The 19,996-nt window shown below is 51.6% G+C and overlaps 7 protein-coding genes across 8 annotated transcripts; 5 read left to right on the forward strand and 2 right to left on the reverse strand.

The window, feature by feature from the left end:
* Window positions 1-1,732: 1,732 nt before the first annotated feature.
* On the forward strand, window positions 1,733-3,463 carry AAFC00_000635 (uncharacterized protein; the record flags this gene model as incomplete). Its single annotated transcript, XM_069346341.1, has 3 exons — window positions 1,733-1,988; window positions 2,050-2,211; window positions 2,265-3,463. The coding sequence occupies 3 exons, from the start codon at window positions 1,733-1,735 to the stop codon at window positions 3,461-3,463; spliced, it is 1,617 nt and encodes a 538-aa protein (XP_069200489.1).
* Window positions 3,464-6,084: 2,621 nt separating this feature from the next.
* AAFC00_000636 (uncharacterized protein) lies at window positions 6,085-8,241 on the forward strand (the record flags this gene model as incomplete). Its single annotated transcript, XM_069346364.1, has 1 exon — window positions 6,085-8,241. The coding sequence occupies one exon, from the start codon at window positions 6,085-6,087 to the stop codon at window positions 8,239-8,241; it is 2,157 nt and encodes a 718-aa protein (XP_069200490.1).
* Window positions 8,242-8,651: 410 nt separating this feature from the next.
* On the reverse strand, window positions 8,652-9,932 carry AAFC00_000637 (uncharacterized protein; the record flags this gene model as incomplete). Its single annotated transcript, XM_069346376.1, has 3 exons — window positions 8,652-9,476; window positions 9,527-9,703; window positions 9,756-9,932. The coding sequence occupies 3 exons, from the start codon at window positions 9,930-9,932 to the stop codon at window positions 8,652-8,654; spliced, it is 1,179 nt and encodes a 392-aa protein (XP_069200491.1).
* A 1,812-nt stretch (window positions 9,933-11,744) lies between these two features.
* On the reverse strand, window positions 11,745-12,666 carry AAFC00_000638 (uncharacterized protein; the record flags this gene model as incomplete). 2 transcript variants are annotated; one of them, XM_069348324.1, is made up of 4 exons in its annotated part: window positions 11,745-11,828; window positions 11,886-12,065; window positions 12,121-12,270; window positions 12,436-12,666. In XM_069348324.1, the coding sequence occupies 4 exons, from the start codon at window positions 12,664-12,666 to the stop codon at window positions 11,745-11,747; spliced, it is 645 nt and encodes a 214-aa protein (XP_069200493.1). The 2 variants fall into 2 exon arrangements, with proteins under 2 accessions (XP_069200493.1, XP_069200492.1); XM_069346388.1 differs by having other exon boundaries at window positions 12,436-12,534.
* Window positions 12,667-13,037: 371 nt separating this feature from the next.
* AAFC00_000639 (uncharacterized protein) lies at window positions 13,038-13,567 on the forward strand (the record flags this gene model as incomplete). The annotated part of the gene is made up of 4 exons (XM_069346397.1): window positions 13,038-13,085; window positions 13,142-13,202; window positions 13,277-13,406; window positions 13,459-13,567. 4 exons carry the CDS (start codon window positions 13,038-13,040, stop codon window positions 13,565-13,567), a joined length of 348 nt encoding a protein of 115 aa, XP_069200494.1.
* Window positions 13,568-13,986: 419 nt separating this feature from the next.
* Window positions 13,987-14,920, forward strand: AAFC00_000640 (uncharacterized protein; the record flags this gene model as incomplete). Its single annotated transcript, XM_069346407.1, has 3 exons — window positions 13,987-14,059; window positions 14,109-14,786; window positions 14,841-14,920. 3 exons carry the CDS (start codon window positions 13,987-13,989, stop codon window positions 14,918-14,920), a joined length of 831 nt encoding a protein of 276 aa, XP_069200495.1.
* A 508-nt stretch (window positions 14,921-15,428) lies between these two features.
* Window positions 15,429-19,833, forward strand: AAFC00_000641 (uncharacterized protein; the record flags this gene model as incomplete). Its single annotated transcript, XM_069346418.1, has 4 exons — window positions 15,429-15,638; window positions 15,690-16,218; window positions 16,270-17,004; window positions 17,063-19,833. The coding sequence occupies 4 exons, from the start codon at window positions 15,429-15,431 to the stop codon at window positions 19,831-19,833; spliced, it is 4,245 nt and encodes a 1,414-aa protein (XP_069200496.1).
* Between the last annotated feature and the right edge of the window lie 163 nt (window positions 19,834-19,996).

Consider the following 19,996-nt stretch of genomic DNA (forward strand, 5'->3'; position numbering starts at 1 on the left):
CTTCGTCATGCTCTTTGGGTTCAAGACAAGACGAAAATAGCCAGTCAGCACCGAGTACAGTGGGCAAGCAGTTTGTGTTGTATACATTGTATAATAGCATTATTGTCATCTTGCAGGTTGGGCGAATGACGGGCATGTCGCGTGACTTGTAAGTTCTTCACTGCCCTGTCAGGTAAGGTACTATACACATGCGCACTCTCTGGGGGACATACAAAGGTAATGCGTCAGACAGTGGCGCAGCGATATGTATCTGTGCCACATGCACGTCCTGGATTGGACACATGAATTCTTTGTGAACGTCGTACGGTACAAGTCACATTGGGTACCTCAACCATTACGGATATCTACGAGGGCCTTGTCTGTGCCTGTGCCTGTGATACGCGCGAGGCGAGGCGAGATACTGTACGTACAGTCTGGTCAGGCAATTCAACAACCTGGAAGGCAACGCAAGGGATGATGGACTGCTGCATTAGCTTTCAGGCATTTTTGCTATTGATAGCGGTATAGCGAGCAACAAGTATCTTCTCGGCCGTTCATGTACCTTGTCTTATCATATCGTGCGTGGTCCCCTTATACCCTAAAGCACAAGGTACAGTACTTTGTAGATATGATAATGCCGTCTTTTGCTCTTTCTTTTGTGTACGAGCAGCCAAGATTCCCCTTCCCCCACAACCCCATGACACAGAGACACTTGCTCAAGTAGATGCTCCGACAGTCGACACTTATACCTCTCCTTCCCCAGGGTGTCTCACTTGTCGAAAATCAACTCCGAGTCGAGATCCCTGCGGCGGCAAGACAGCGCGAGCATAATTATTACCTAGACACCTCATAGAACCCCATAGAGGCGCGTGCATTGCACACACAGCGGCAAGCTGCAGCAGATTGTTGATCAGGCCTCGCACAGCTAATTAAGCGCCACTGGGCCACTGGCCACTGGACATTGCATTGGAGCCCCCCCCCTCCAATAGCCCATAGCCCATAGCCCAATAGCCCATAAGGTAGTCATAGCCAAAAGTCAGAGCCAACGCCATAGCCCTGGGAACTGCAGCAAAAGCAGGCAGCATAACGCGATACACACCACCTCTGCTACACACTTTTGTACCTGCCTACCTACAAGCGCCTTGCTCTTGACGCTTACCGCCTTCCCATCTGCCTCGTTTGCATTAGACAAAACCCAACCCCCGGATCAACTTACAAGCTGGCTGATCAACGGCATCATCCTGTGAACGCCGCCGGTGCTTCTACCGTTGTTCCAGCTGCACAATCATCATCGTCAGCAGCTGCTGCAACCTCTCCCGGTAAAGGGTCATGGCTGGCCAGAGTTTCACAGCGCGCAAGCATCATCAATAAGTCGCAACAACAACAACAACAGCAACATCAACAACAGCAACAACCCCAGCAACAACGTCCCCAATCTCGGGATCAGCATTCGCAGTTCGAGCTCCAGCCCACCGTGTACGGTCGCGAGGACCGCAGCGACCTACTTCCTGCATCTGCAGCATCGCCAATCACGCCATCTGGCCGCGCGGACAGTCCTGAGCCAAGTCACGGTCGCGGCATTGGTCGCGACAACGACAACGACGAAGAGGACAACAGCGACATACTAGACAACGGCGACGAGGACGACGACGACGACGAGGACGCGCGAGACGAGATCGACGACGACAATCCTTACGCTCACTACAAACGCTACCTGGACCAGGAGGAAGACGAAGACACTCTGCCGAACCTCATGGCCTACACGTCCACCTACCATGAGGATTCAGACCCCGACGACGAGTCTTACGCCTCTCCGACTCTGGCCCCCGACGAGTACGATCCAGGCGCCGAGTCTGACATGGCGAGCTCCGAGCCCACACCTACCACTTTCGTCCAGTCGTATGCGCCGCACGCCAGCCCCACCGGCCTCTTGACGCAATGGACAGCGACACAATGTGCAGACTGGATCTCCAACATGGGGTTGGGTCAATACGCCAATTCCTTCATCAGTAGGATCTCTCATGCGCCTGTGTCTTGTCGTGAGCTAGCTGACGTGTCGCTCGTTTCTAGAGGAATCCGTGAACGGCGAAGCATTGGTGGAGATGCAGAATGAAGATCTCAAAGACATTGGCATTAACAGTATGGGCCATCGCCTCAGTGTGCTCCGCGCTGTGTATGAGCTCAAGGTCAAGCAAGCCATCCCGCTGGAGCCAGAGCATTACGTACCTCTTTGTATGCGCAATTGACCCGCATCGCCTGTTTATTGTACTGACACTTGTGGGCAGCTGCCGAAGGAAGCGCATACGACATGACCGCCACACAAGACGACATCGCCCGCGTCATCGAGTCCATTCGTCTGAGGGATCAACGCATCTTGGCTGCCGAAGCGGATCTGAGGGTCATGAGAGAGAACTTCGAGCGCATGTTGGAAGAAAATCGCAAGCTCCGTGAAGATACACTCCCGGTCATCCGCATGGTGAAAGACAGATCACAGCCCTTGCCAGTCCCTGAACCTCCGCCAGCCGAGCTTATGCCTGAAAAGAAGAGCTCGTCCCTGTCGCGCAAGTTTTCCACCAAAAAGCTTTTCCTCGGCTCTGCGCCCAAGAATCCCTCGCCCACCATACACGAATCTTCCAGCCTGGACCCGTCGGCAGCCGCCATGGCGGCGTCTTCCCATCTCATGTCAAGCACATCGCAGAACTCACCAACACACCTGATGCCCCAGCTCTCACCCACAAGCCCCGCATACAGCCAGCAAGCGTCTTCAGCCGGAAACCGCTCCTTCCCCCGAGAAGGTCTCTCGCCAGGCAGACAAGCATACGACGACCACCACATGTACAGCGGCTACGCGCCATCGTCCACTTCACTAGCACAAGGCTCCTCACGCGGAACAGGAAGCAGACGCGACCCACCACCCACCTCCCAACCGCTGGAAGAACCACCCTTATCCGCACCCTTACCATCCAACGCATCCGTCGCCCCCTCGAGCCGCCAATCCAAAGAAAACGCCATGAACGAGCGCACGGAACGCGGCGAATCGAACCCTCAAGTCGAGATCTTCAAATCCTTCCGGGTGAGCATCGAAGACCCCTGCCACAAAGTCCTGCCGGTGGCCTTGAAGCGCTATAACATCCAGGACGACTGGCACCAGTACGCGCTGTACATCGTCTACGGCGACCAGGAGCGCTGTCTCGGCCTCGAGGAGAAACCCCTCATGCTGTTCAAGCAGCTCGATCGAGAGGGCAAGAAGCCTATGTTCATGCTGAGGAAACATGCCTCGCCGCCTGGTCACGAGGGCTTCACGGGTGGGTTTCACGGGCATAGAGACGCCAATGGGCAGGCATCTGCGGGCGGGGGTGGAGGTATGAACGGTGGGGGAGGGCTAGGCTCAGGAGGTGGAGGCGGTGGTGGCGGAGGAGGAGGAGGCGGAGGAGGGGGACAGATGAGAGAAGACGGCAGGGGCTTGCCAGGAGGTGTGTTATGACGAGCTAGCGGGAAAGCCAGCCGGGCAGTCGGTTAGTCGGTTGAAGATCAAGTCCTAGGTATACGCGAGGACATTGAAGACGAAAGCATCTCGAGAGAAATCTAGCAATGAGCGAAATCGAGACTCAATTGAACCATATCATGTCGTATCATATCATGTTATTGCTGAGTGAAGGAATGTCACAAATGCCATCTCGACAGACGGGGTTTCCAGAAGACGAACAGTCATTGGGAAAACACTCCCACAACGATCCAAGGCGACGAGACATCAATACCTCCTTCAACAGCCATTTTCAAAGGACAGACTTGCACCGTCCATGAATCGTGTGCCGTCGGTCCGCCGTGAGTCACTTCCAAGCCTTCTTCGCAAACTCCTCGACGTCAGCCCAGAGCACATCAGGAAGCTCCAGCGCGGCAAAATGTCCGCCGCGGTCGTGAGCCTTGTACGACACCAGATTCCGCGTGGACAGCTCCGTCCACGACTTCGGCGTGGGGACGAGCTCGTAGGGAAACCAGGAATAGCCCATTGGTTTGTCGCCAGCGTTGAACGTCGAGGCCGTGGGCTTGGATTTTTCCGGGTCGGTCTTGGTGCCGAAGTGGGCGCGGTAAGGATAGATGCAGCGGGGGAAGGTGTCGGTGAGGTAGTAAAGAGATACGGACTCGAGGATCGTGTCGAGGGACGGGTCTTGGTCTGTCCATTCGAGGAATTTCTCGCCGATCCAGGCCAGGAGAGCGAGGGGTGAGGCGGACAACGCGAGCCCGATGGTTGCTGTGCGCGTGCCGTGTTCGCGCGCGTAGGCTGAGCCGAACTCGAGGAAGTTGCGATGTCCTTGGGCTTTTTTCTCTTCGTCGGTCACGGGGAGGCTGGAGGCGTTGTCTGGAGGTGTCATTATGTTCATGTTGACTTTGGGAGGAGTGATTAGTGAATTGTTTATGGTGTGATGATGATTCACATACGATGGAATCCTAGATGTCGTTAGTACAACCGTGTTCCTTGTAATGGGTGCCGATTGACTTTACCTTTGCATCCAGGAAATCTGACCGCGCTCTGGCGAGATACATGACTACCAAGATCACCTCCCTGGGCAAGGTAACCAGTCTCGTTGAAGCCCAGAGCGTCCATGAGCTGGTTCATGATATAAGACATATCGCTAGCTTGCATATCCTTGTCGACTGCAGGGCCAGAGGAAAAGGTATACCCGGGAAGGGAAGGTACGATGATATGATAAGGCAATTCTGTGGCCGAGTATTGCTTCTTGATAAGCTCGAGCAAGGGTAGGAACTCAAGGAAGCTGCCTGGCCAACCGTGGTAAAAGGCCAAGGGGATCGCATCTTTCTTCTCAGAGAACAGAGCTACAAAGTGGACGGTGTATTCGTTGCCAGCCTCGTCTTTCACCGGCAAGGTGTAGTTGGGGAATGAGTTGATGCGCGCTTCGCTCGCTCTCCTGTGCGCGGGAGAACATGTCAGTATGTATGTTGGCCTTTGAACCCACCTGTACTGCGATGGCTATAGATGTCACGGATTGCACAGGTGCCAAACGCACATAATATCCTCATTGTCTCGCACCAGGAGAGATGGTGCAAACTAGCGAGGAGCGTGCTGAAACTGTACGGTGGGGTTAACTTACCAGTCAAATGTGTCCTGCCAGTGTTTCTTCGCATCGGCTAGCCAGTCACGAGTCACACCGAACCTACGGTCCTGCTGCTGGTTCTCGTAGACGGCGGGACCAATCTTGGAGTACTTGAGCAGTTGCTTGAGCTCATCCAGCTTCTCGTCTGGAATGTGTGCGGCGAAGGGTGTTGGTTGGACCTTGACGGTCGGGGGGATAGTTTTGTAGTCTGCCATGGCGAAGGAAGGGAAGCGAGAAGTGGTGAAAGATGGGGTGAAAGACTTAGCGGCGAAACCTCACCTTTTCAAACTACAAAATTCATATGCTTTCAATGGTTGAGATTATGTGATCAATGATAGGCAGCATCGTTGCAACTCCTTCTGCTTTGAATGACGAAAGGGACAATACCCCGCTGCTTACTGCTGCTTATGACGTGAATTGTGTACAGAAGTGTGAACGAGGCTTCCCGCGCGAAAGGTAAATTACTGTACAATTACATGGGTATGTGTAGGCTCGATTGGTCCCAGGACATTGACTGCCCATGAGTGACTCATATATGGCTACACTATATACGAAGGAGCAGCGACGCGTACATGCAGAAGATCAGCAGGGAGCAATTTGGATGTCCATTCGTCGACGAGTAAAGCCATACAGCTAAGGTAGGTACCTTAGGTAAACGGCAATAAATGTGCAGCTAAGGATAGATAAGATAAAGGTACAGGAAGGTGCGGTCTAACAGGGACTCCCGCCCCGCGAATCTTGGCAATGCCTCCCCGCCTCTATTTACTCTAGCGCGATTTGACAATAGATTTCACAAAAAGTAGAACAACTTTTATCTGTATGCAATAATTAGTCAACAACTTATCCGGCTCAATCAAGGCCGCACTTGTACAACACTTCCATATCAGACACGTAAGCCCAAACAGATCACCTGGACTTGGATGATCCCATGGTGCCTTGATCACCCCCAGGAAAGAGAGCGAGCAGAACAGCATACAAGTCACCGTAGAAAATGCCACCCAAGGCAGCCTCTGCGCCCACGAGAGGCAGAGGCCGGGTCCGGGGAGTCGGACGTGGACGAGGAGGAGCTACTGGGAGCACACGAGCGAGCGCAGCGTCAGAAGCACCCGCAGAAGAGTCCCCAGCTCTGCAGTCGACCGAAGCCGCCGATGCCACTCAGGCGGCTGCAGCTCCTGCTACCACCACACCAGGAGCTGCACCCGTAGCGCAAATGACTCCCTCGGCTGCAACTCCGGCTCCATCATCTGCCCCTACACCTGCCGCGTCTGCTGTCGCGCCAAAGGCACCCGCGCGAACGAGCTCGATACGAAGGCCGGCACCATCGGCCACGCCTGGCCCGTCAACGAGAGGAGCCAAGAAGACGGCCATTCCGGCGCCAAAGGCTGTACGTAGAAGCAAAGAAGAGAGAGAGACGCTCGAGAAAGCCGAACAGAAGAAAAGAGCGGATGAAGCGCGTGTGGCACTACGGGAACAGAGACGGTCTGGCAGAGGAAGAGGGGATTTCAAGAGCGATCGGGGACGTGGTGGGAAAGCGAGAGGCGGGTTCATGGGCGACAGGGAGCGCAACATCCGGGAACAAGTGGCCAGTGGCCCCTTCTCTGCTGGTCAGGTCAGCGCAGAAGCCTCTTTTGCCCGGAGACCGGGTGGTGGTCCCGGCTACAGCGGCGGTGGCGGAGGCGGAGGTGGTGGTCGCGGCGGTGGCGGTGGTGGTGCACGCATCAAAGTCGAAGGCGGTGCCTACGGAAGTTTGCATTCCATCAAGCCCGAAGACGGCGGATACATCTCCAGCGACGAGGATGCCGGGGAAGAGGGTCCGAGACAGGATATCGACATCATCGACATTAGTGACGACGAGGATGATCAGGGCGGCGGTCGCGGCATGATACCAGTCCGGCTGTCCAGAGTGGAACACAAGGAGCGCGAAAAACCCATCAGCGCGGACGTGAAGACCAAAGACGCCAAAGCAGATCCACGCGCCTCAGCTGGGGGCGCTAGGACACCTTCTCCTACAGCCGTACGAAAGGCCAAGCAACGAGTCAAGGACATCGAAGTCACAGCATCGCAGCGAAAATGGAAGGGCGCCTGGGTCGACAGCGACGACTCCGAACCCGAACCCCAAATCAAGCCCGAGCCCACCGAGGATCCTACGGTAATCACTGCAGAGCCCATGGACACCGATGTACCCATCAAAGAATCGTCCTCCCCAGAAACGAGACGAAAATCGAGCAAAGCCCGCGTCACATACCAGGGGCTACCTCTAGAAGCACCAGCAGACCAAACACTAGAAGAACAGCGCGAATGGATGCGCCACCACATGGACCTCGAGCTCATCCGCGAGGAGCTCGGCCAGCTCGCCATACCGGCGACGAAACCGGCTGCGACTGCGCCCGAGGGTGAAGCCGCAGGCACAGACGCCCAAGGAGACACAGACATGGGCGACGCCGTCGACGCGACCGAACTACGCCGCCAACAAGGCGAAGAGCAAGCCGCGCCCGTCGAAGACCGTCGCGCCGACCGCGTCTACCTTTTCCAGTTCCCTCCCATCCTCCCAGAGCTAAGAATCGCCACGGGGCCCGGCGGCGTCAAAAAGGAAGCTCCTCCCTCCCCCGAACTCTCCCGCCGAACCAAACCAGCAATCATCCCCGGCTCATCCACCGACACAAACACGGAGGCTGCACCCATAAATCTCGACGACATCCCCGACTTCTCCGAAGCAATTGCCGCCGCCGCAGCAGCATCATCCAGCTCAAACACGAAAGAAACCGCCGTCAAGGTCGAAGACAACGGCGGCGCCGACATCCCCTCCTCAGCGGGCCAAACAACCTACCGCGACCTACCGAGCGGCTACGTAGGCAAATTCCGCATCCACGCCTCCGGGCGCGCGACTTTCGACTGGGGCGGCACGAGCCTGCAGGTCGGCATGGGCACCGACGTCAAGTTCCTGCAGGACGTCGTGGCGGCGCGGTTCTATGAGCCTGAGGAGAAGCTCGAGCATATCGCCGGTGTAGGCGGCAAGAAGAAGGAGGTCAAGAAGGAGGATAAGGATGTGGAAAAGGGGCCTGGTGGTGAGGTCATGGGCTTGGGCCAGGTCAGGGGTAAATTCGTTGTCACGCCGAATTGGGAGGACATTGTTGGCCAGAGGATCTAGGTGTCTTTACTTCTCATCGTCTTCGAGCTGTTCTTGAGACTCTCACTCGGGCTTTATAGCATAGACTTCACGATTTTCACTGAAGCAAGCCGTAGCAAAAAGGTTATGGGATCATATGAGGTACATCATGCTGTTGACTGTTGCTATGGCGCATTTCCTGCACCACATTCGTGTAACGATTGTATACAGTCTGAAAGCAAGACCCAAGAATTGACTCCATATGCCATGCGTGTCCCAGGGAAATCTCTCTACAAGACCTGTGAATGTGCAATATCACCCGAAGCGCAAACCGCCCGACCTCATTTCCATCTATCGAAGCATCGTCGCAGACAGGACTGTCCACATGCGCAAGAGACTCACTGCTCCCGTCGGAATGAGTCCTAGTTCCGAAAGATCAAAGAGCACAGCGTCTAGCCAGTCCTCATCCTTTTGGCTTTCTTCTCATTACCGTTCAGGAACACCGAAGATCGCCTGCGCTTAACAACATCATCCTTGCTACCATCGCCCTTAGACTCCACCCTATTCTTGTCGCTTTGTGTCGTTCCAATAGACGGTCCCGCGCCGATCTCGAGTCTCGTCTTCTTCTTCGCCGGCTGTTCGTGTCCTCCCTTGACCGGAGCCGATGTTGGAAGGCTCGAAGCTGCGTCAGCAATATCGCTATGATCGAAGATGCTGGAAGCAACAGAGTCACGCTTGCGCTTCTTACTCTCTTTCTTCAACCTACGCTTCTCCTCCTTCGCCCTGAGAGCCGCGTCAACCTCGTCAGTGATGTCCTCGAACGATTTCCGACGCCCCTGTGGAGCTGACGGCGCCATATCTGGACCTGTTCTGCTGTGAGGAGGTGATTTTGCCGGCTCTGGGATAGCGTATATACTGTCATACAGGCCTGCAGCCTTCCTTGGAGGACTTCCAGCTTTGTCGGATGGGCTCTCGGCTTTTTCAGCGGGCGCTGTAGGTCTCACCTTGTCGCGCTTACCCTTGGCTTCAAGAAGTTTCCTATGCGACGTAGCCCCTGACCCGTTGCTCTCATTCGTTGCTGTCTGATCTCGTGCAGCGCCTGCAAGAAGCGGAACGATGACTTCTCTACGATTGATCGAGATTTTGCGCCTTTTCGACGGAGTAAGCTCCCCGACTGGGGCTTCATGTGTCAGCTGAGCATCGAGAGTAGCCTTTCCTTCAGGAGCTGTCTTCGTGTCTAGATTCAAATTGTTCTGCTGTTTCAGCAAATTCTTCTTCTGCAACATATTTTAGCGCTGGGCAATTGGTTCGATACGAAGGACCTTACGATGGTACAAACCGCAGACTTGACCGTCTGCTCTGCCTGGTTAATAGAGTTGACTATTGATGTAAAGCCATCATGTGTGGCATCAGATAGAGAGCCAGGTGAGGGCTTAGTGAGGCTAGCTAGTTCTAGAAAGATTGAATGGTGGACATTCAGTGTTGCGTTCCAATGCACAACAATCTGCGATCGATAAGTGGCTTGATTACCCGAGTAGAAGACACACAGTACTCACATTGCCGCATGCGTCGCCAAAAGCAATATGATCAACGGCAGGCTGAATCGTCTTGATGGTTTCACGTGCCTCTTTCAACTTCTCCATTTGCTGCTCCAGCTTACTGATGCCATCTATAAGGCAATCGACTACGGGCTGAGAACCTGGCCGAGCGGCCTTGGTCGTTTGATCTTTCATACTTCGGTGCATCAGATAGCGATAGTAGTCTCGGCTACACAATATTGAGAATGGTTGATGAAGCAATGGTTCTCGCAGGGCAATCTGGAAGTTTTAAGTACTGTACAGTACCGTGAGTAGTACAGCTTTGATTACCTAAAAGAGGTAGGCGCAGTCTCCTTTGAGAACTTCAACTATCAGATCGCTGAAACGTTTCACGCTAATTCTGCCGACACATGTGTGAAGACGTGCACTATCCTGGGGTCTCGCTTGACGCCTCTGAATGCAATGCAGTACAGTACTACAGTACTATGAGACATTCGCTACCGATTTTTGGGTTTCTCTCGGCTCCTCAGCATAATGCGAAAGGATGGGACCCTGGTATATACCACAGTATAGGATCCCAGTAAGACGTAGATTTTACATAGTGTCACTTAGACTCTTTTATGATGGGTTTGGCTGTTGCTGTACTCTATATTCATCCTCATCCCGAATTACGAGTGTATATGTCATATCCGCGAATGGAAATGAGGGATACTGTGAATGAATGCTACAGATAGGTGCTGCCCTCGTGTGTAAAGGAATTTCGTGGCCAATTACAGTACATCCACAATCACAACAGCAGATAACTCTCACCTACGCCACCAAAACATCAGCGCGCCAGGCAAGGTACAGTACCTTGGCAATTCAATTTACCTCTTCCATGCTGGAACACTTTGACGTAGATGTTACGACGAAGCCGTCGATGAGGCAGCTGAGGTGAGATATCGTAAGGTACCTCTGTCTCTGTTGCTTCTGCGACATAAGTAGCTTTGCAATCCCACTGCGATTTCATGTCTCGTTCAGTGGCATACCAAGGTCTCACTTATTGCTTCATGATGTTGTACTGGTACACTATCTTTGCGGGTCTTATCACCGCTAGAGCTGCGACTCTCGACTCCGCGCATCTGACTGCTACAGCAATCGTCACAAATTCACAAAATCTTTCTGCACTTGAGTGCTGGGAACTAAATCGCCCGTTATCGGTTTCCTCGAATGCTGGGACTGTGGGAGCAGTGACGCACGTATTCGAGAATGTGAACCAGACCATCTATACAGTCATACCCCCTAGGACTGATGGTGGCCTCCATAACGCTCCAGTTCCACAGTAATATCACCTTGATTTCGAAAAAGAAGAGTACTGACTGATGTCTGAATAGGGTGGTCGCTTTCCTGTCCGGACTACTCCATATTACTCTCCCCACTTCAGTAACAGGCAATGCATCCTTAGACGAAGTTTATGTTGTTGGAGGTGCAAATGGAGTGTTGATAGCCGCAGACACTACAGGAATGGGACACATTACGACATATCCCGGGGACCAGCCTACAATTTCTGTCCAGATCCGCTTTGACGAGGGCGGATTTCCTGACCACACCACGCTCCATCCGGGTCCCTGTCATTATGAGGGAGACGCAGGGCAATTTTCGTCGTATCTGCTTAATACATGAATATCGTAGTCGGATATGCAGCGTGATTAGTACTGCGAAAGGAACAAAACGTCAGCTCGTGGCAACAGTCCTACGTGTTATGGGATGGTCAGGGGAGTCACCTTAATCTCTGGTCAGGAAGAGATGTTTCGAACCAAGTAAATATTGTCGATAGAGATATTGCTGGCTTGCATGAAAAGTTCTCGTAACTAGACATGATTCTCTACATGTCATATTCGTCTCGAATGCCCACGCACAACAGTGCGCAGGTTCCGTCAGACCATCTGTTTCCAGAGAGGTTGGCAGGATTTGGATCTTTACCTTCTAGTAGCGTTGGTCTCTTATCTGAGACAATGATGGAGACATCTACTCGAAGTCACTCCGAGGATTGGGTGCAACATAGCCGCGCTTCTGTAGAAACCCAGCAAGCCTTTTCTCCATTCGTACGAACTAAGAGGTATAAATGTCAGTGAGGGCCCGTATAAGATCGTTCTGTTGTCGATGTACCAATCCTCTATCTTCTACAATGCCTTGCTCAACCCAGAAACCCCATGAGCCCATCGTGTTCGCAAGCATCACATCCGTGAACAGTCTATCGCCAACTACAGCAATTTGGTCAGGAGAAGTGACACCTGAGTCTGGTTGACTGCGAAAGTAGGACATTATCTCCGAATGGCAGCCAGGCTTCTGTAATGTCAGTGGTTAGTAAAGAGAATTACGCAATTTTTATGATCCTTAAAACCTTTGTGTTGTGGCGGAGGACCTTTACTCCTGTAGCTCTCTCTAATAGATCTGCCTCCGCACCGGAGGGATCAGATAAGGTACCAGCAGAATTGGATACAATGAGCAAGCGAGATCCAGGATAGGCGCGCTTCAATTGTTCGAAATGTTCCTGTGAAGCTGTAAGTGACTGTGAGATCGGACATGCTTTTCCATTTAAATGGCTCTCGGCAAGTGAAGCCTCTTCGTTGTTCAGTACCCATCGTGCAAGAATAAATAGAAGATCTGAACTGATCCTTCGTGGGGAATCACATGTGTCTGAAGTGTGAGCACTCACTACATAGGGCTTGTGAATCTCATTTTGTTTCGGGACAGCAAAGCAATTATCTTTATCCAGGACTATAGCTCTGATATCCGGCTTCTGATCACTCTTCATAAAAGCTCGGGATAGTGGGATAGGTAGATGGTTGAATGTTGGCACTGTATGATGTGGCAAGCACAATGATGGGTTGGTTATTAGTCGGAACACGTTGATCGAGGCTGATAGATTCAACGTGAATGGATTCATTGTCAATGCTACTTTCAAGACAACACGATAATGTAATATGTGACCCTCTTCTGAAAGCACGATTGTATATACAGTAGCCAGTGGTTCTCGACTGGTCCTGGTCAGACCCGGAAGTTCATATAACTCCACTGGATAGCGCCAAGAGTCTGTGCCAAGCAGTACAGCCATCCCTGCGTATGAGTTTCACAGGACAATTGACTGGAGGTACTCATTGCGTTGGTTACCAAAGAGCTTCAATTACAACACAACATATAGCGCAACCCAACTTACCTCCCGACGCGCAGCAAACCGAGTCACAGTGAGCAGCTCTCACATCGCGCGACGCAGGAACCAAGGGAAATCATCTCTCAGCCCACCGGGGCACCTTCGCCATGACTTCCACAATCGGTATTCCCATTAAACTTCTAAATGAAGCAACTGTATGTCATGGTCCAGTTCAATGGATCGCATTGCCTTTCCTGACATTACTTCCCAGGGTCATGTTGTCAGTGTTGAAATCACGTCTGGACAAGTCTACCGCGGAAAGCTCATTGAAGGTACGGGTGGTTATGTCTATCGCGCCAGATGCGACGGCGCCTGTCTTGCGCGTTCATCGTTAACCTTATGATAGCGGAGGACAACATGAATTGCCAGCTCAGAGATATTACTGTTACCGCCAGAGATGGACGTGTGTCACACTTGGATCAGGTCTACATTAGAGGATCACATGTCAGATACTTCATTGTCCCGGACATGCTCAGGTAAGATGGAAGAAGGTGCGCAAAGTAGTATCCTTAAGCTAATCTGGAACAGGAACGCGCCGATGTTCAGGTCACGGGGTGTGCGTGGAAGAGGTGTCGGTCTTGCTAGAGGTCGCGCGACTGTGATCAGGGCTCGGGGTCATCGTGGCGCGCCCAGATAAGGATGAATGGCGATACGAGGGTCTCACGAATTGCAAAAGCAGGCAGGAAAAACACATGGGCATGCACGAACGGCCGGTGCCACAACTATCGAGTTGTGTCAATGTTGTGGGAAGACATTGGATTGATCGTCGTCGCTCATCGGTCTCAGGACAAGCGCTTCACGTCCCGTTTAGCGGTGTCCCGAAGGCTCTTGATCAGAGCGCTCATAAAAAGAGTAAGACGTCAAGAAGTGGCATTTTTGCGTCCATGTTGAAAAGCGCATGCTCACGACTAATCTCACAAAATCACGTGACGGCAGATGAACATAAGTTACAAATTGACATCATCTTCCCCAGTTTGCTTGTACTGTAGCTTTTGAGGTCAGATACTGGACCTCATCCTCAAGATTGGAGACTACCTTTATCATCGTCTCTGTAAAATGGAAATCAAACACCCCCGACGAATTCTTGTGCTCGGAACGCCTGAGTGCGATATTTCGCGCATACTGAAAGGTCCAGATGCCCCACCCATCACTTCGCACTCGAGGCTCATGACCAATAGACCTGACCGGTTCTTTACCACCATCGGACACATCAGGCTCACTCGCCGGAGTTACGCATGAGTGGTCCGTCGAAACCAATTATTACAACGCAAATTTGCCGATATGGATAGACGAAGTTTCCGACCTCGAGCAATGGAAGAACGAGTTTATGAAGCCGGAAGCCAAAGAAGTCATTGAAGCCGTTGGCGCCTGGATATTCTGTTTTTCAAGACCTTCCGGTCACGACGATAAACTCGGAGTCTCGGCGCAGTCATCTATGGAAGCTATTGGGGACGTCATCGAGAATGCATGCGGTTATGCCTGGGACGGCACACGTCTAGCTATAGATGCTTCACGAACGGCCGGGCACAAGGAGAGCTTGGAAGAAGAATGCATGGAGCACAGCTTCGAATACATCCATGCCGATGCTACAGGAAAAAATGAATTCGGAGAGTTGCAAGGGATAGAACGAGCTAAGGAGGCCCTTCAGGCCAACGACTGGAATCCACAGAGCTCTGACACTGACGAGGACGATGCTCTTGGTGACATTGATACAGAAAAAGCGCAATTCAACTCAGAGCTCTGGGGCCTAAAAGCATCGCTCCTCGACCCAGATATTGATGACGAAGCTCATGGAGACGAAGAATTTCAGATCCTGGACATGGAACATATGATGAGTCAATTGCTCGCTATTAGAGGTCAGAAGCTTCGAATTCTGTTATTCTGTCTTTCATATTCGCTGACGAAAGCAGAGACGAGTGCCGCCATGCCGGAAAGTCAGCGAAGAGCTTTCGCATCACGCGCAGTCAATGATCTGATGAAAGATCTATGAACAGCAGCAGAAGAATATAGCAGCGTCCATTCACCGTTACGATTTGCGCAGACGCGCAGTCAGTTTCAAGAGAAGCATGTCGATATACAGGACATGTTCTAGCTGTTGCCGTTGCGGGAGCATATCAGCGAGTTCACGAAGACGACAATACAGCCAGCATTTATCTCAATACCGAGGATGGCTTGCAAGTTTGAGCTGCCGAGTATGGTAAAGCGTGGAGTTGTGAGGTAGGTAAGGTAAGATAGCGTTGAGCCTCTACCCCGCATAAATTGGAAGTTCATCCTATCAACGACCGTAAGTTTATCCTCTCTCGCACAGTCACGGTGGCAGTTCACCCGTATCTCATCCCTTGTCATGGGCAGCTATAAATAACTTACCATAATACGGCCGTAAATTCTCCTACATATAGGTATCCATCAGTGTACCTATGCAAACACGCTCCCCTCTCCATTTCCATCATTGAGCTGGGCTTTCTATCAATATTGCTTCTTGCAATACACATCCTACGATGCCTGAACTCTGCTCAGCAATTGCTGATAATACCTTTGGCCCTGTTATTCAAGGGTGCAACTACGCTGACTTCACCCTATTATTCGAACAAAGCATTTTCAGTATTGGTCCCTCAGCTTTGATCATATGCATAGCTCCCCTGCGAGCATGGAATCTTCGGCATAAGCCGAATCGTATCCTAAGGCATCGAGGCCTGTTGTCCAAGCTGGTCAATCGAATGTTGATCCTCGTTGTAGTGTCGTGACTGATCATAATATAGATCATATTGACACTGCTGGCTGCCATTCAGCTTGCCTCTCTCATAAATTGGGCTATAGAAGCCCACGTCAGGACCGAAGTATCTATTGCATCTGCCGTACTGTCATTTGTTTCAGCATTGACTTTGCTGGCGCTGTCGTATGCAGAACACACAAGATGTGTGCAACCTTCTTCCGTCATTAGCCTATACCTTGGCTTGACATTGCTTCTTGACATTCCGCAAGCCAGGACTTTGTTCAGCAGGGAAGTGCCGACAAGCATTGCTGCACTATTCATCTCTTGCATGATAGTCAAGGCCTTAGCTTTCACGTTAGAAGCCCAAAGTAAAAGGAAGTTCTTGCGAACACCATATGATCGTTATTCTCCAGAAGCCTTAGGAAGCATCATTAGTCGTTCGTTTCAGTGGTGGGTTAATCCATTATTCATACATGGCTTCCGAAAACTACTCTCCGTCAGTGATCTATATTCACTAAATACAGACCTTTCGTCAGCGAGATTGGCGAGGAAGTTCAGACAACTGTGGCCCCAAAGTATGTGTACTAGTCCCTTGCTATGGAAGTACCGACATTGACATCTAATAGCAAGGACACAACCGAAGAAGCATCCGCTCCGGACGACGTTGGCGCTTCAATTGAAGCTCCAGATTGCTTTCACAATGCTGCCCCGGATCCTCTTGATCGGTTTCAAGTTTTGCCAACCCCTATTGATTAGCAGGGTCACCTCTGTACTCAGTTCACGGGACCAGGTCGTGGGCTACGACAGCTTTCTCATCCCCGCGGCAGCACTTATATATAGTGGCCTGGCTGTCTTCAATTCTCTGTACACCGTACAGGTCAATCGGCTCAAGACCATGACGAGAGGCATACTAGTAGGTTGCATATTTGAGAAGACCTTGCAAGGCTCGGATAAAGGCGATAAAGCGTCGCTTACCCTCATGACCAACGACACAGAAAGAATCACAACATACATGGAGCATGTGATTGATAGCATGCTAGGCTCATTCATCGAGATTGTTGTTGCAATGATCCTGCTGGCGCGCCTTGTTGGCTGGGTTTGTGTCGTGCCCATCATCCTCTCGGCTGCAGCCTCCGCATGGGGTTTTCTGAACAGTGGTGCCGCGGCCCCTTTACAAAAAGCCTGGGTTTCTGCATCGCAGGACCGAGTCTCGTTCACTGCGAAAGTTTTGGCTTTTCCTAAAGCCATGAAGATGATGGACTGGGCAAGTGAGCTCAGAGACCAAATTCACGAATTGCGCGTGAGAGAGACCGAACTGTCAAAACCAATGACTCGATTTGGGGTTATGCGCAACGTAATCGGTGTGTGACTACCAGCTTGAAAAAGATTGCAACGGTGTTTTGCTAAAAGATGTGATAGGGCACGCACCAGGCATATATGCACCGCCAGCTACCTTGACAGTGGCCGTACTCGTCCAGGGCCATGGGTTTCTCGATGTGGAACAGGCGTTCACTACGCTCGCCATCGTTGCCCTTCTCACTTCTCCTGTTGAAAGGCTCGTGCAGTCGATCCCAATGCTAGGTTCCATGACTGCTCTACTCGACCGCATCGAAAGCTTCCTTCTGGAAAAATCTAAGGATCACACGGAGGTACAATCATCCATTCCTCGCCTTGAAATTGATATGGAGCTTCAGGATCTTACCCAGACTCCCAAAGATGATGCATTCGTCTTCCAAAATGCTGCTTTCGAGTACAACTCTCGCCAAGTCGTTCTACGAGATGTGAACGCCACTATATGCCGTGGCACACTTACACTCATCTATGGTCCTGTCGGCAGCGGCAAAAGCACTCTTTTACGATCTATGATTGGGGAGCTTCATCCTGCTGTGGGAAGCATGTCCCGGCTGAGCAAGACCAGCTCATACTGCGACCAAGAACCCTGGCTCCCAAACACTACGATACAAGATATTGTCACGCTTGGGACCGATCTCGATGTTCTATGGTATAAGAAGATCTTGGAAGCGTGTGCCCTGTCAAAGGATATACACCGGCTTCCACTGGGGGATGAAACGGTAGTAGGTAGCAAAGGCGTGCAACTTAGTGGTGGGCAAAGACAACGATTGGCGCTCGCTCGCGCTCTTTACGCAAGAAACGACGTGATCGTTGCTGACAATGTTCTAAGCGGACTTGATGCAGCCACGATGTCGGCCGTTTTCAATCGAGTCTTCGGTTCATACGGAATATGCAGCCAGCTCAACATGACTGCAGTGCTCGCAACACACAACAAGATATTTGCTACAGCAGCTGACCAGATCATCCTTTTGGGGCCCGAAGGACGAATGCTCTCGTGCGGGCCTCCAATATCAGTCAGTCGCCAGCTCGAAGCTGTCGAGATGGGACATAATGACTTCGAGGTCGAGCTCAACGAGGAAGAGGACCTGGCCAGCAACACACCGAGCAGTCGCGAGCCTGTTCCTAGCGATGCCGAGCAAGATCGCTTGCGCAAAGCAGGCGACTTCGGCTTGTATTTCTACTACACCAGAAACATCGGCCTGCTCAGGGGCTTACTCTTTGTGATCCCGGCATGCATTTTCACTTTTTGCCTGGGGTTTCCATCCCTCTGGTTGAAGTTGTGGGCCGAAGCTGCGGACCAGACAAGCAACCGCAATGGGTTATATATCGGACTATATTTCTTCTTTGCGGTTGGAAGCTCGCTCTTCGGTGGACTTGCGATGCTCCAGTTCACTTCCGTCATTGTCCCGGCTCTGAGTCGTAATTTGCATCGTCGTCTCCTCGACGCGGTGTTCAATGCACGATATAGATATTTTGCCTCGGTCGATTCAGGCACTATCGTGAATAGATTCAGTCAAGACATGCTGATGGTCGACGCCAATCTCGCAGGCAGTGCTTTCATGGCCGCGATGTTTATTCTGCAAGCAATTATGGAAGCCGCTCTAATCGTCTCTGCATCGATCTACTTGCTCGCAGTTCTTCCTGCGGTACTAACAGCATTATTCTTATTACAGTATGTCTATTTGAGAACATCTAGGCAACTCCGTTTCCTGGAGCTAGAAGCGCAGGCGCCTTTACAGACGCATTTCATGGAGTCTATCGATGGGCTGGCAACCATCCGCGCATTCGGGTTAACAGAGCGAGCGGCAGAAAAGAGTCAAGGACTTCTGGACACTTCTCAACAGCCTTTCTATCTGCTACTCTGTGTCCAAGTCTGGCTTGCATTGGTGCTTGAGCTTATCGTCGCCGGACTAGCAGTACTCATACTTGCCATCGCGCTGAACGTTTCACATGGAACAAGTGCGGGTGCTGTTGGCGTGTCTCTGATCGGTATTCTTACCTTCAGTGGTACCTTGACGAACTTGATCAAAGCATGGACGTCACTGGAAACGTCACTAGGGGCCGTCGCTCGGGTAAGGAATTTCGAAGAGTCCGTGGAATCAGAAGACAAAGTTGTGACCGAACCTACTCAAATACCTCAGAATTGGCCATCTGGACAAATCAGCTTCAATCGGGTATCTGCTACCTATGGTGACATCGACGACCCGGCCCTGGTCGACCTGGATCTTCATATAAAGCCAGGTGAGAAGGTGGGAATCTGTGGCCGCAGTGGCAGTGGGAAGAGTTCGGTACTGCTTACTCTTTTCCGGATGCTCAATGTGTCGTCAGGATCTGTCACTCTGGATGGCGTAGACACCCGACATGTCTTCGCTCAAACCCTGAGAGAACACATCAGTGTCGTTTCACAGGAGCCAGTCATTCTTCCCGGAACTCTTCGCTTCAATGTTGATCCTTCGTGTGCTAAGAATGATCAAGAAATCGTTTCTGTTCTGGAAAAGGTTGGGCTACGGATGCATTTGCAACAGCGTGAAGGCGGTCTTGATTCACCATTGGACCAGACTTCTTTATCCGCCGGTCAGCAGCAGTTGATCAATGTCGCCAGAGCCATGCTGCAAAAGAGATCGATTCTTGTCCTCGACGAGGCTACTAGCAGTGTGGACCCCGAGACTGAAGAGAAGATCACACGGCTCATTCATGAGCACTTCGACGATTGTACAGTGATCGCAATCGCCCACAGGTTAAATTCCTTGAAAGCATTTGATCGGCTGGTCACGCTGGACAACGGGCGTATCATCAAGGTCGAGAAGATCCAGCCCTCAGCATCATCCTCTGGTTGAACAAAAATATTGTTGAGGTTTGCGACATACTGGAAGAAGAATCTCACATCTAGCATATATACTGTACTGCTTCTTTGATTAGATAGGAACTCTATTCACTACTTGTATTTCGAGGCTGTTCTTCTCTGCACTTTTTGTATATGGTCCGAAACTTATGGCTTGG

This window comes from Neodothiora populina (assembly GCF_041146345.1).
Source record: "Neodothiora populina strain CPC 39397 chromosome Unknown canker_contig_11, whole genome shotgun sequence".
In the NCBI taxonomy this organism is placed as follows: domain Eukaryota; kingdom Fungi; phylum Ascomycota; class Dothideomycetes; order Dothideales; family Dothioraceae; genus Neodothiora; species Neodothiora populina.